The 14769-nt window shown below is 40.7% G+C and overlaps 1 protein-coding gene and 1 pseudogene across 2 annotated transcripts; one reads left to right on the top strand and one right to left on the bottom strand.

Annotated features, from left to right (window-relative positions):
• The first annotated feature begins 491 nt into the window (after positions 1–491).
• On the top strand, positions 492–2009 carry LOC308087849 (SWI/SNF-related matrix-associated actin-dependent regulator of chromatin subfamily D member 1-like; annotated as a pseudogene). The gene has a single exon. The product of its transcript is annotated as an SWI/SNF-related matrix-associated actin-dependent regulator of chromatin subfamily D member 1-like (transcript).
• A 2635-nt stretch (positions 2010–4644) lies between these two features.
• On the bottom strand, positions 4645–14470 carry ube2d4 (ubiquitin conjugating enzyme E2 D4). Its single transcript, XM_080432066.1, has 7 exons — positions 14155–14470; positions 11702–11765; positions 10904–10935; positions 10735–10812; positions 10121–10226; positions 7952–8045; positions 4645–7839 (listed from the first exon to the last, which is right to left on the bottom strand). The coding sequence occupies exons 1-7, from the start codon at positions 14176–14178 to the stop codon at positions 7794–7796; spliced, it is 444 nt and encodes a 147-aa protein (XP_080288192.1). The 5' UTR covers positions 14179–14470; the 3' UTR covers positions 4645–7793.
• Positions 14471–14769: the final 299 nt, after the last annotated feature.

The following is a 14769-nucleotide window of genomic DNA, read 5'->3' as shown; positions in this document are numbered from 1 at the left end:
GTGGTGGATGCCAACACAACAGGTCTATTTAGGTCTAATTGAATGACAGACATTGTGGTTTCAGCTATGTATTTAATGAGTTTACACGTTAATCCGCTAGTCGTGTGTTAAAATTATAGTGAAATGGTAAGGAGATGGTTTTCTTTCTTTTTGGAATATCCCAAATTCACCACAACCAACCTCCTAGCAACCACAGCCTGTTAGGATAGTCTCTCCTACATCAGCCTCTCAGGTGGTGTGGTTTGTGTGTGCGAAAGGGCAAAGGTTACATCTGTTTCTATTTATGTTATAACTGCCACTGACACATTTGCCAGTATTTGTAGGACAGAGAATAATAAATATTTATAATCACTCTAACGTCACTCTGCCATACCCAAAAAAGGGTAGCGAAGAGCTACATTAAGAAGTGGGAACAGAACCCACGCCTCGCGATAGTTCCATAACGTCTCCCCCAGCGGTGCTATTGGTGCTATTGGAGCTATTCAGAGGAGATGGCAGCTAGAGGTGGCTTTCAGTCGGCACCGACAGGAGGTGGTGGCGGAGGAATGGGACCCGGACCCCTGGTACCGGGCAGAGGACCGGGCATGGGACCCGGGACCCCCTCTGGATGGATGGGACCCTCGTCGGGCGGCCAGAATCACATGATGTACTGCTCCCCGATGCCAGGGCCTGGATACCCGAGACCTGGCATGCCCCCATCCAGCCGCATGACGCCCCAGGGATTAGCCATGGGCCCTCTGGGATATGGCAACAGTCCTGTGTCCCGCCCTGGGATGCCTGGGGTCATGGGCCCGGCTCGAAAGAGGCCTGCACCTCAGCAGATCCAACAGGTCCAGCAACAGAATCTCAACCACGATACAAAGAAGAAGAAGATGGCTGATAAAATTCTACCTCAGAGCATCAGAGAGCTGGTCCCAGAGTCTCAGTCTTACATGGATCTGCTGGCCGTTGAGAGGAAACTAGACCAGACCATCGAGGAGGCTCTCAAGAGGCCCATTAAGCAAAGGAGAAAGCTTCGCATTTTAGTTTCCAACACCTTCAACCCTGCCAAGTCTGATACTGAAGGTGGAGAGGGCACAGTTGCATCATGGGAGCTACGTGTAGAAGGCCGCCTGCTTGAAGATACGTCCAAGTACGATGCCACCATACCGAAAAGGAAGTTCACTTCCTTCTTCAAGTCCCTGGTGATTGAGCTGGACAAGGATCTGTATGGCCCCAATAATCACCTGGTGGAATGGCACAGGACTGCCACCACACAGGAGACTGATGGTTTCCAGGTGAAGAGGCCAGGTGATGTGGGCGTTCGCTGCACCGTCTTGCTTATGCTTGATTCTCAGTTCAAGCTGGACCCCGACCTGGCTGGTTTGCTGGGGATCCACACCCAGACCCAGACCCGGCCTGTCATCATCCAGGCCCTGTGGCAGTACGTCAAGACTCACAAGCTCCAGGATCCACGTGAGCACGAGTTCATTAACTGTGACAAAAATCTGCAACCGATATTCAAGACCCAGCGCTTTAAGTTCTCAGAGATCCCTCAGCGTTTACATGCACTCTTGATGCCCCCAGAGCCCATCATCATCATCCATGACGTCTGTGTGGACCATAATGATCAAAAGAAGACGACCTGCAAAGACATTGAAGTAGAGGTGGACGGCACCCTGAAGACTCAGATGAACTCCTTCCTCCTCTCCACAGCCAGTCAGCAAGAAATAGCTGGCCTGGACGACAAGATCCATGAGACCATTGAGACCATCAACCAGCTGAAGACCCGGAGAGAGTTTATGCAGAGCTTTGCCAGAGATTCTCAGGGCTTTATCGACGACTGGTTGCAGTCACAGTCCAGAGACCTCAAGACCATGACAGATGTGGTCGGCAACCCGGAAGAAGAACGAAGGGCCGAGTTCTATTTCCAGCCCTGGGCCAAGGAGGCGGTGTGCCGCTACTTGTCCTCCAAGGTGCAGCAGCGTCGTGAGGAGCTGGAGTAGGCTCTTGGAATCAGGAATACCTAAAGTTTGTTCAGAGTCGCCAGGCAAACGAGACGTGCTGTGCATAGCCTGGTTCCAGACGAATCTGCCGTTGGAGAAAGAGATGTGCCCTCGGCAGATTAGGTCTGGCCCCTCTCAGTTGAGATTAGATTTCTCTTCCTCCGAAGTTGTGAGGGACCAATCAGGGCCCAGTATGCAAATATGGGTCGGGGTTATCACCAGAGGCATTTTTTTTCATCCGCCCCTCGGAAATGCTCGTTCCATAGAGATTACAGACTAATATCTACGCAGTGGTATTAGTCTGGCCATGCCAGGCTAGTGCTTTCAGAGTGTTTGTGAGCGTGAGGGATGCTCAAAATGCTTTGACAAACCTAGAGATATTATAGATATTAGACAGTGGTACTGTCATATTGGATATTTCCAAGCCTCACCCTGCAGCTCAGTGTGTATGGCAGTTTGGTTGTTTCTTTGATTTTGTTTGTCACACCACAGCTCCCAGAGCACAATGTATTTTTCTCTTGATTGCCTAAGCCTTACCTGGAAGCATTCCTTGCATTTGGATAGACTAGACCTGTGCCTAGTGGTGTCAACAATAATCGATTCAGCAATGCATTGCGATTCGGCCATGCCCGATTCTGCATCGATGCAGCAACGTGACATAATCGATTATATAATCATACATAATATATCTGTATAATATTATATTATATATAATTCAAAAAAAAATATGTTGTTCATTATATCTGACTGATAAAAAAATTGCCATGTTGTGCAGTAATATAGAAAAGTGTGATGCATCGAGATGCATCGTAGAATCGAATCGAATGGTTACCTGGTGAATCGTAATTGAATTGAACCGTGAGGGCAGTGCCAATGCACACCTGGGAACGATGCAAGTAGGGAATAAATGCCCAGCCCCACCCTGTTATGCAATACCCATTATACCGTCAGAGTACCCGCTGTAACCGTCTGTCTGTCCTTGAGCCTTTCATGGCCATATATGAAGATCTCTGCATCTGTCTGTATGCCTGTGTCCCTTTTATGCCCACATATGGAGATCCCTGATGTTCTCAGTTACATGGCCATATATGGGCATACCCATATATGGGCATGTGGGGGGGAATCTGCGGCTCTGGAAGGTCCTTGTACAGTGGTAAACGTTAGATGAGCAAGTTACTTATGAGGGGTCACTACACTATTGATATTCATTCCTGGCTACCCACAAGTACAGTCACCTTTGCAATTTAGGATGGTGGGATGACAGTTGATGCATTCCCTCAACTGGAGGTTGGCAGCTATAGGATAGCCTACACAAATAATTACAGACCAGTAAAACAAAATGAGCTTTATTTGTTAGTTTTTACAGTCAATGGATATTTTCCCATATTTTGTGTATGCAAGGAGTATTTTTTTCCTTTCTTTCTTTATTCTTAATGGTCAAGCACATAATATTCCAAATTTTTAAGATGCATTTATATTCATGTTAGAAGGCTGGTCCTGTATTTCAGAGAAAGCTAGGCTGAACATTTCAAAAAATGTATAGTATACTATTTAAATAGTCTTATAGCAACTTGCAAGTCTACTTATGAAATGAAACACCCTTTGTAGGGTGGGGTGGGGGGGGGGGGGGGGGAGACAGCCCTGATAGCAAATTTACAGTTAATGTTCTCTGTACTTATATACAAGATGAGGGTTAAGGCTTAGATTTACTCAGAGGTGTCAGGCAGATGAATTGTAACGAAATCCCTGATATCTGGCAAATGGCTGGGAGAAGATTCTCCAGAGTGCAAAGCATGCCAAGCTGCCTACATGAGCTCCATAGAGGACACTGGACAAAATGAGCTCTATCTAGTTTAGCATCACTCACACCAGGCTGTAAATGGGAAATACAAGGACCGAGGCGCTGCCAATGCTCTCAATCGTACTATTGGAAGATACACAGCTTACAAATAAATAAATAAATAACCACACAAGCAAACAAAACAGATGACAAAGTTTTCAAAGATGGTCGGGCAGCATAAGGATTTTTGACTGCATTCAGAGTGGACAAAATGTATACAATTTAGGACATCCAGTTCTGATTTTGTTTTTTTCTGCAGCTCTTCATAATGGAAAATTGTATTTGGCGTCAAAACTGTGATCTCAAGTCTTACATAAGTCCATATACGTTTTATAGTTAATCCCTTCTCTATGAATCCATTGAATACAAGGTAACAGGATAGGTGGGCACCAAGGAAGAGCGGGCACCTCTGTTAAATTGGCAATTTTTTCCAAAATGTTAAAAAAGTAAATATTTAGAAAATGTTTTTCAGTAAAGTATACATGATTAGAACATGCTTAAACATTTGACAATTAAGGTCTAATATTTCTAAAATGGCTAGAAATGGCTACAAAACCTGTATATCCAGACATTTTGGGGCATAAACAAGAAGTTGGATAAAATTTACTCTGATAATGATGTACTGTAGATGTATACTTTACATTACTGAAGACAATTTTTCAAATATTTTATTTTTTACATTTTGGACCAAATAGCCAAATTTACATTGAGGTTCCCAGATGTCCTTAGTGCCCACCTATCCTGTATCCGAATAAAACACACCAGTAGCATTTTGCTATCCCTTTCCAGCAGAAGTCAACTCCCTTTATATTGGCAGCATTTCGAGCTCCATAGGCTACTTTAATTCAAAACCTGGAGTATGCTTACAAGTCAGTCCAGCACGGGATTATATTTAAACCATTATTACAAGACATACTGTATAACAATCATGTTCATTTCCTATGACAAAAAAAACTTAAGCTTTTGTATAAGATTTCAATCAAAATAAAAGGTTGTGAATAGATCACCTAGGCAAACTTGTTTTGCTGTTAAGATGTTAATACTAAACAAACCGACAGACCCATGGATAAATTAGATATGAACATGAACGATGAACAAAAGAGTACAATGCTTCATATGATCAATTATTATGAATTGAATTAAGTTACAATGGCCTATGTTATAATAACCAATTAAATCATGGACAATACCAAGAATTTCCACAAATACGTAAATATTCCAACATTATTTCAAAATCCTAAGGTCTGCAAAGTGTCATGTCTGTTTAAGTTCCCATCTTGGTACTGTAATAAATGACCCCCAGCATAACCAAAGGCTATTTCATTTTTCAAAAACAGTAGCATGTACAGTACACGTTTGTCAACAGCATGAAAGCTGCTTAATAGAAACATTCACATCCAAGTGTTGTTCAAAAACAATGAAAACCTGTGGCGATGGCGAGAATAGTGAGCAGGAGTCCCGTCTCAAAGGGAAAATGCCAGTACTTCTAGAACTGTATAGTATTGTGTTGATCAGGGCCTATTTGCACCAAGTATCTGAAGAGTGCTGCTCTGAGACGGTTTTGACTCTTCCGTCATAGCGTGGTTTCTATTTTGTCATGTAAACTGACCACTGATCCTAGATCAGTACCGTTTCTTTGAAGTACAGTATGACGACATGGGCCCTGGTCATTCTTCTCACCATGGGTCACGGTAACGCCGTTAAAAGGCTGATGACTTGGCTAGATACCTGAGCAATTATATTGAGAAGGTGGCACACGGCTGAGTTGTATGCCAAAGTGAAGCTATGTTCATAACTACAGAAAGAGCGACATAATACAACAGTAGGAGTGTACTATAACAGTGGTTCTGAACCTTTTCAGGCCGTAACCGCCCCCCAAAATAATCATATTTGAACCCCAACCCTCACAAGAGTTGAGGAATTAATTTAGTTTGACTCGGTTCCAGATAAATAGAGAAAATAGCAGATCTACAAGCTCACAAAGCCTCAAAATGTTTGCCTCTTATGTGACAATTTGGCCAAAGTTTGAACAGTTTTTATAGTAGTTTGATTACCGTACTTTTGATGCAGTAAGTCTTTTTTTTTTTTTTCATTAAATTGTCACTTGAGTCATCTGGGGACCCCCCAAAATCATGTGGGGGTCCCCGACCCACAGGTTGAGAACCACTGTACTAGAACACCAGCCATGGATGGGAAATTAATATGGCGTAAGGGCAAGGACAATAGGGCTGAACAATAAAAAAATGTGCCAATTATGATTTTTCAGACCAATATTGCGATTCGATTTGCTATTTTAGTCTTTTAGGTCAAGCTGTTCTATTTACAGTATTACTTTACAGTACAGTATAACTACTACATTAGATACTGTCAACAAATTTGATATTTTAAGGACCATACTGGTTTTATTGCCCACTGAATGTCTCTACAAGGCATGAATATTTTACATTACTATTGACAGTTTCCCCAACCATGTATATATATTATAATTCCAGATTTAAGCCAGTTTGAGTTGTAGCTCAAACATTCAGGTGATAAGCCCACATAAACATAAGCTTCTATAGATAATATCCACGTCAACATGAGGTCATGTGCATTGGAATTTAATTAATAAAACAAGCTTCTCAGCAAGACTAAGTATCCTTCAACTGCATTAAAATGCAACATTAATGCAACTGATACAAATAAAAGCAATGTTAAGTCCACTGTGCTAGATTACTTCTCTCAAGCAGCTCTCTGCAAGTTGATTTGCATTACCATACTGAAATGAAAGGACACCAATGGCTTTGTGGAAGGCCACGAAAATGGAAAATTGTCAGTAGAAATATAAAGTATACAATATATGACTGTGAGCTAAACAGTGAGCTAAACATGAAAAAACATATGGTCCTTTTGTTAGGGTGAAAAGAATATTGTACGTGATTCAAGGGCCACATATTTACCTAAAAACCCTAGAATACCTGGTTCAAAAGTACATTTCCCCTCTCTTGTATGCAATTCATTGCAGCCTCTGATTTGGAAATTGCAGTAGATCATCATACATTGCAATTTTGATTATTTTTCTACTAACTGTTCAGCCCTAAAGGACATGAGTGAGAAAAATGGTAAAAGGACATTCCCATTGTCTTCTGCCAATTAAGCCCCCCCTATAGCTTCTACAGTAGCTTTCCAGTCTCCGCAAAATACTACTGCATCTCACAAATGCCATGTATGATAAAAAATAAAAAAAATCCTTCTTCTCTTTCACATTGTTTTGGGGGGCTAGAGAGAGACAGTATACAAGCAAAGCCAGTCTCTGAATGTGAGCAACAGACCAACTTCTGGTTTAAAACAGCCATGCACCGCATTGTGCTCCACAGTGAACATTCTGCCTCAAATTGCACATCTAAATGTCTGAAAAAAACAATAACAATACAGAAAAGGCCACTGCATACATGGAAATACAGCAACACAAGAAGACATCCAGTGGGACACAGTACCGTTGACAATGAGGGAGACCTCCAATCTCCTGCATCAACCAAAAAATATTTTAACCATTCAGTAACACAATGATATGACATTTATATCCACAGTGATCATGATAAGAGTATGTCGATTAACACTGATAGTAATAATCACGATAGCAGTAGTAAATAGATTAAGTCTGAGTGATGTAGGTGGTGGTGGTAGTCATTGTGGTGGGTGGCAAGGGATCGTTGAGCAGGCTCCTGTAATCCGTATGGGAGGGTGTTCAGGAGTTCATTGGGTCCTGCTCAACGGATTCCATAAAAAGTCATGAAGAACAGCGAGCACACGGCAGCAGCTCAGCACATGGAAGCCAGGTGGCGCTGTACCTCCTTCTCCGGACAATAGTGTGTAGTGTAATTAGTTTTTTCGCCCCTCTCTTGCTCATTTGCCTTGCGTTATATCACAAACATGTTTCTTTACTTCTTTTTTTTTCTTTTTATATTTTTGATTTCACCATTGTTCTCTCACATTGCATACTTCTGTGTCCATTCTCTTGCAAGTCTGTTGTACCTGGGAAAGAATTGAAAAGTTCATACACAACAAACAACAAATTGAAAGTTCATACAGTTAAATTCTAATGAGAGTAAGAACATTGCAACTTAAGTTTGATAGAGACACTCACTTTTCCCTGTCAGCTTTGTACGTGTGAGCAATCTCTGGCACCAGCGGGTCGTCCGGATTTGGATCACAAAGAAGAGAGCAGATAGACAATAGAACTATAGAAGAAAGAAGTTTATTAGAAATCAAAACAAAAGATAGCATAATAAATGTATATGATTCATAATGATGGAAAAGTATCTATGCAGCAAAAACTGTTAAAAGGATCCCTGGCTAATTGGCCAAATATGCCTTAATACATTATAATTGTCCTCTATAACTTTATAACTATAAAACCTTGTTTTGGGGGGCTACACATGGACAAATGACATCATCAACTTGCGACGGGCATTGCCCCTCTTGAGTACAAGATTACCAAGGACCTCAATGGAAACAAGACCGCAAGGACTTTTTTGGACAGACCTTTTAGACAAAGTATTATAAATGTAATTGTGATGTTTAAATTTTTTTGCATCAATCAATCAACTCATTCCCTGCCTAGAACGACTAAAATGACTTCTGTCCCATAAGCCCTGTCTGCCAAGAACGACTAAAACGACTTTTAATTTAAAAAAAAAAATGACCCAAAGACCAAGGAGATATGATTTTTCGAAGATCTAGCCTCCCATACACTTCCTTGTGAACTTAAACATTTTGTATCTCGGCTCCTGAGTACTTTTTTTTTTCAATTAAAAATCTCTGGCAGTGGGCAAACGCAAAAAAAAAAAGTTCCGGCAGTGAATGAGTTTTGTTATAGAGGGCAATTATAATATATTAAGGCATATTTGGCTTATTAGGCAGGGATCCTTTTAAAACCACCCACAACGTTTTCAAAAATACAAAACACTAAAGGTCTCAACTGGACAGAGCCGAATGCATCTGTGTTCATTGGACTCGGATTAAGATTCTAGATTCAGATAGTTCTGCTCGGCTTTTAGCCTCTTTGTTCATGTTTTTGTGTGTGCGTTTGTTTTCTCTCCAGTGTAAAGCATTACGCAAAGGCAGAGTTTATGCAGCAGCAGGTATTGCAGTCTGTGCAATACCTTTGGAGACTTTGAAACACAATTTAACCTCATATTGTAGTAACCTAAAGCAGTAAGATTTAATATATTTCAAATGTGTGAAAGGATGGAGTTTAATAAACACCCATTGAGTGGGTAGAAAATGATCAGGATTGGTGGTGTAGTGCTATTCAAATGCTATACTTGTTGCAAATAAGGTAAATGGGCACTTAATCAGGTTAGCTTATCAGTCATGACAGCTTCCAGCATCACATAACGTTACGTATGATGATTACGAACGACATGCTTTGGTGTAATAAACACCAATAATGTGATGTAGTTCATGCCAACGTTCACCCACACAGTTTCACAGAGAGATAACATACACTGTTGCAGTGTCAGCTTCCCTGGATGTGTTCATCTCATGCACGCGCCATTCATCCATGGACAGTTCGCTCCACACATGTGCTGTTTCGTCTATGGATGTTAGCGGTTTGTCCCACACATGCACCGTTTTACCATGGACATCTTAAAATTTGTCCCACGCATGTGCCGTTTGTTCATGGACTTAACAGTTGGTCCCGTACATGCACCATTCGTCCATGGACATTTTCAGGCATGTGTTTTTTCTGAATTTGGTGTTGTATGCCCAGTGCCCACGGCTTGCCTGGCGGCCGCCGTGGGAGAAATATTTTAATATTATATTAAATCAAAGCTTCACAGAGAATTTATAACCATGCTTTTAAGTGTAACAAAAAAGGGCATTCGAACACTCAGTCAGAACTTGTGTGGACTATGGGACATTTATTTTGACCACCCTCTGCTTTAAAAAAAACAGGCTACTCATTATAATTACTGGGTATAAGCTGGTTATCTTTGGAAAGTTTCAGGTACTGAATGCAAACTTTAAAAAAAATGTCTATGTAAAAATGCCTATGCCCAGTGAATAGTATATTCTCATGTACCATTTGGTTTACTAAATACAACCTTACTGCACTTTTGGGGAAAAAGAATTATACTCATATCTGCAAATAAATGTATGTTTTGTTACACAATCCAATACAAACACTTCCTTTTCTGTATTATGGGACCATCTTGAACACAGGTTAATAGACAGGCATGATGACATTAATAAATCCCATTGCTGGATCAAAATACCAAATATTTACAGTAAACATCCCGCCATGACCTACCTTTTGATACCGTTAGCGCAGGTGACCACTGTGATCGCAATATATCCAGACAAATGCTTCCGTTGCTGTTGATGTTCGGATGGTAGATTTTTGTCGTGAATGCAACCTGTGATGGAACAGTAACAGCATTTTGTTTAATGCAGGTAACGATCTCTTTTAGATTAGCTAAATTCTTTATTATTATCATTTTATTTTTAAGATTAGTAGTAAGAGAGTACAATAGCACAATAGATGAAGAAGGGAAAGTATTAAGTGTGGATATATATATATATATATATATATATATATACACACACACACACACACACACACACACACACACACACACACAGCTCTTGAGACAGACTCTAAATTATGACACTGCAATTATGTTGTACATGCATCAATAGACTGAGTCACTGGGGCACCCAAGCAGACTGAATTTTAATTCTTAAGCACTTAAGTCCTATTTTATACTTCTGTCTGTACTGTATGATGGTGTTATGTAACAAAAATAGCTGATCTACAAGCTCAGAACGTGTTGCATCGCGAAGCGTTCCGAGCTTACAGATCTGATATTCTTTTACCATTTTGGAAAATGTTCACCTATAATGACAGCAGTCCAATTTACTTACTTTTGGTGGTTTGAAGGGGTAGTCTGTGGGGAAGTGAATGGTGAGGAAAAACACTCCACCTTGATAAGGGCTGTCATTCTGTTAAAATAATGTAAAAACATGGTAGTTAGTGAGATAAATCATAATAATATCTGCTACTTAGTATAAGTGAACAGTTAGATTCACTTACTGGGCCCATTATTGTCGCTTGCCAATGAAACACTGAAAAAAAAAGGAAAACACAGGTTGTAATAACAGGGCAGCCATCTAGTCAAGGCATGTATTCACGCTACGTTGCAATAACACAACTGCACACAACTAGTGCGGGTGCCTTCTGTCAAAACAAATCCCTGATTCGGAATACATTCTGAGAATAAGTGTGCCTTCTCAAGAAACCAAGCACTGTATACAACGTTGATGAAGTACTGAAATTATGTTTATGCTTAACTCATTCGCTGCCAACGACAAGAATTTACGAGAATTTGTCCAAACGCCCACGCCGCCAAAGATGAGATTTGACGAGAGCGTGTTTTTTTGGTGGAGGTGGGGGGGCGGCGGCGATCATTCACAGCCTGTGAATGATCCAAGCACCAGCGGAAGAAGAGTACACCCAGAAATCACGTGATCACAACAACAAAAAAGATCGCCTGCTTCCATGTTGAAGGATTCACAAAAGTAATTTTTCACAAAAGATTTGTTGTTTTCTAAGTGTTTTTCAAAAAACAAGCCACATTCAAACGGCCATAGTTTTGGAATGGAGGATCGCGGCCGGCCAATTCTTTCCCCCCCGATTCTACTGGACCCCCGTGCGTGTAATGAGCCAATCTCCGTGAGGAAGGAGGACACAGAGAATATTCCATGATTTTTTTTAAAGGTACAGTAAAATCGCCGTTTTCGCTGGCAAAGGGGACCGGAGATAGATGAATGAATGAGTGAATTCCTGGCAGAGAAAGAGTTAAGATGAAGAATCGATTGTGTTGTTACTTACAGTCATCTCCAACTGGTCCAGCGGAACACTGTGCAGGTGGGTCCCTCTGCAGGTCTGTGAGTTCCTATCCATAATAAAATTAAGACAGTATAAAAACGTCTCCACCATTAATTAACCCATCACTAATTCCATTACATCCCTATGGGGCAGGCATTGAATTCTGGCTATTTTAAACTGTGTAATAAGTAAAAACATCTGCACTCTAATTAGTGCCTAAGTATGAGATGAAGGTAAAAACCTGTGCTGAGGCCAGCCAAGCTGATAATCACAAATCAACAGTGCTAAAGTCCTTCACACAAACAAACTGAATGAAAAAACATGGGAAATGTTTTCTCTTAGATAAAAAAAAAAAAAAGTCAGCAAGATATATCAGTAAACAGAGTTTAACTGAATGTTTCTTTCAGTTGCAAAATGCAACTTTGATATTCAGTCTCATTCTTTACAAAGATGCCATTGCATTCAATGTTAAGTAGACCAAGGACATTTCCAAGATGTAACACTGCTCAATCCCCCCCCCCTCCAAGATGTAAAACTGCTCAATACCCCTCCAACAAAATATTCTAGGCCATTCCTTTTGTGCTGGGCTGGTTAATTTCTACCACAACTTCACAGCAATGCTATTATATTAAAAACTCCAGCTCTAATAAAACATCCGTTGTCATGTTGATGATGTCATATTCATAACATCAGTCTTGCCAAAATACAGACGGCGGGGACGGTGAATCTGAGATTATGAATTCACAAAAAACAAAGAATATGCACAACCGGGGATTTACTTCCTTGGCCTACTGGCAGCGTGCACAAGACATTTGGCACTGATCTGTCTGGTGCATTCAGGTGGTTTGCGAAAATTAGCCACGGAGAGGTAGACACACACATACGTAGCTCACAACTTTAGTCTAATTATTATTATTAACTCTACCAACTAAGTACTACAGTCCCTGTCTGACTGTATGTCTGTCTGTCCACTTGCCTGTCTGATTTGCTCAAGACTTGATAGAAAGGTTGGTCCTGGGCCAATCAAGAACTGGTTACCCTTTTTACACAGATTGGTCAAATAAAGGGGGGTGTGGCAGTGCTGGTTAGCAAACTGCCACCTTGCTTGGAGGAGATCTGTGCTCACTGAGCACAGTATTTTGTAGTTATTGAGTAGTTATTGATAAGCCTTTCTTAAATATAACCAGTTTGAATGGTTAAAACGCCACAATAATTTCCCTGAGAGTGGCGAATTATAATCACTTAAATGGACACAGCCATACTGTGTGTAACTAGTCTATTGACAAACATGGCCATTTCAAGTTCCAGTGGCAGCCATGTTCAGTTCACATAAATTCTCTGTGACTGTTGCCAAGTAGCCTGGTGGTTTTGAGAGCTGATTCAGCAAATATATAAAAGGCATAATAAAGACAAGATCATCTAAACTAGTATGACAAACAGCACATTGGCTTGTCATACCACCAGTAAACATTACACATTTTGACCTATATCTGCTTTACTAAAACCATTCATGCCAAAGATACCAACACAAAACTAAGAGCTAAATACAAACAAAACTTAGCATTTCTTAAAGTGAATTATTACAAAGTCTTCACATGAAGAAGCCAGTCCATTCTGTTATATAAATACACACACTGGCCTGCTCCAGTGCCCCATTTGCCATCCCATATATGGCCACATTGACGTTGGGGGTTCAATTTTGGCAACGTGCAAACAGCTGTCAAGCAACAAGCACAACCATCTTCGTGGTTCAAAAACCTACCAGGACCAGTTATAGTTGACAAGATTATTTCATGGCAAGGCAAATTATAGTTGTCAAATCAATCAGATCCCCTTAGACATCAACTAGTCCACCATTAAAATAATGTGTACAACTAAACCATTTTAATAGTAGCGTGGTGATAAAGTAAAATATGTAAATGTTGTGACTTACTTGCCACAGTGGCAAGCAAGCAATGCGTCAAATGGCCACCATTGTTTAGCTCATCTTTTGTCTAATAATAATAATACTTCTTCGCACCACAGTGTCAACAACAAAAAGTTACGCTGTTTTCAAATGAAAAACGCGGAAAATTACGTATTTTCGGCAATAAATAAATCAAACAATACGTATATTCTCGACAGAAGAGGCGCGTCAACACCTCTATTATAAGTAGAAAATACGTCTTTTTTTATTGTATTTATCGAGCGAATAAGACCATCGACACGATCGTGCCACTATCGTGTCGATGGAAAACAATATGTCTTATAAGTATAACAAATGAGCAAACTGTCCAAGTATGTTTGTGGCACAAAAACACAAAGCAAAACAGCCACCATAAGTCTCAAGCTATACGGTAATTTATCAAGTATTTTCATCGAGCGCCTTGCGTTCCAAAACCGTTATAGTCGTTCTATAGGACACAAACATACAACAAACATACAAACAAATATAATCGAGCACTCTAGTCACTCACCTTTTGGATTCTTTTCAACGCCATTGCTCCCTCAATGGCTAAAGCTAAGCTAGCTAGCTTGACAGCTAACAGTTAGCACTTGACACCATACGATTTGGGGTTCAGCTAGCTTGGCTTTCAAATCACTACCTGGCAACGGAAGACAGCCCTTGAAGACACTGTTCTTTTCTCGGTTTAAAAGCACGATATCTATACGTTCAAAAATGTTTTGATCAATTCTTCTTCTTTTTACTTCAGCTTTACAACCACAGCAAACCTATAGATGTTTCACTGGCTCAGTTTCTCTCCTCTCATCATCCTACTCTTCTTCTCCTTCTTCGTGCTGTGCCTTGCAGGCTTGGCAATATCGCGTTGTTACGTGTTACGAGAGTTGCTACGGGTGCCTCCATGATTGTAGTTCAACTTCAAACCCTAATTTTATCCCATACTTTTTAACCACATACATGCAGATTGGCGACCCTGTTCTTCGGCTATTTTCGGCGAAGAGATTTGGTGTGTAGTGCACAGCAATAGCTCTCAAACCTTTTCGTGCCGAGGACCCCCAAATTGATATATATTTGGCCGTGGACCCCTATCTGACAAGGTTTTGTGCCAGGGAGCCCTCTGGTCCAGAGG

The sequence above is a fragment of the Gymnoscopelus braueri genome, assembly GCF_963280865.1.
Source record: "Gymnoscopelus braueri genome assembly, chromosome: 7".
Lineage (NCBI taxonomy): Eukaryota > Metazoa > Chordata > Actinopteri > Myctophiformes > Myctophidae > Gymnoscopelus > Gymnoscopelus braueri.
This window is presented reverse-complemented; position numbering and strand designations above follow the sequence as displayed.

Coding starts and splice junctions, on each gene's coding strand:
- ube2d4 (XM_080432066.1), bottom strand. CDS start 14,178: ATGGCGTTGAAAAGAATCCAAAAG. Junction 10,813..10,903: donor AAGCGACAATAATGGGCCCA/GTAAGTGAATCT, acceptor TTATTTTAACAG/AATGACAGCCCTTATCAAGG. Junction 8,046..10,120: donor TGCGCTAACGGTATCAAAAG/GTAGGTCATGGC, acceptor TTTCTTCTATAG/TTCTATTGTCTATCTGCTCT.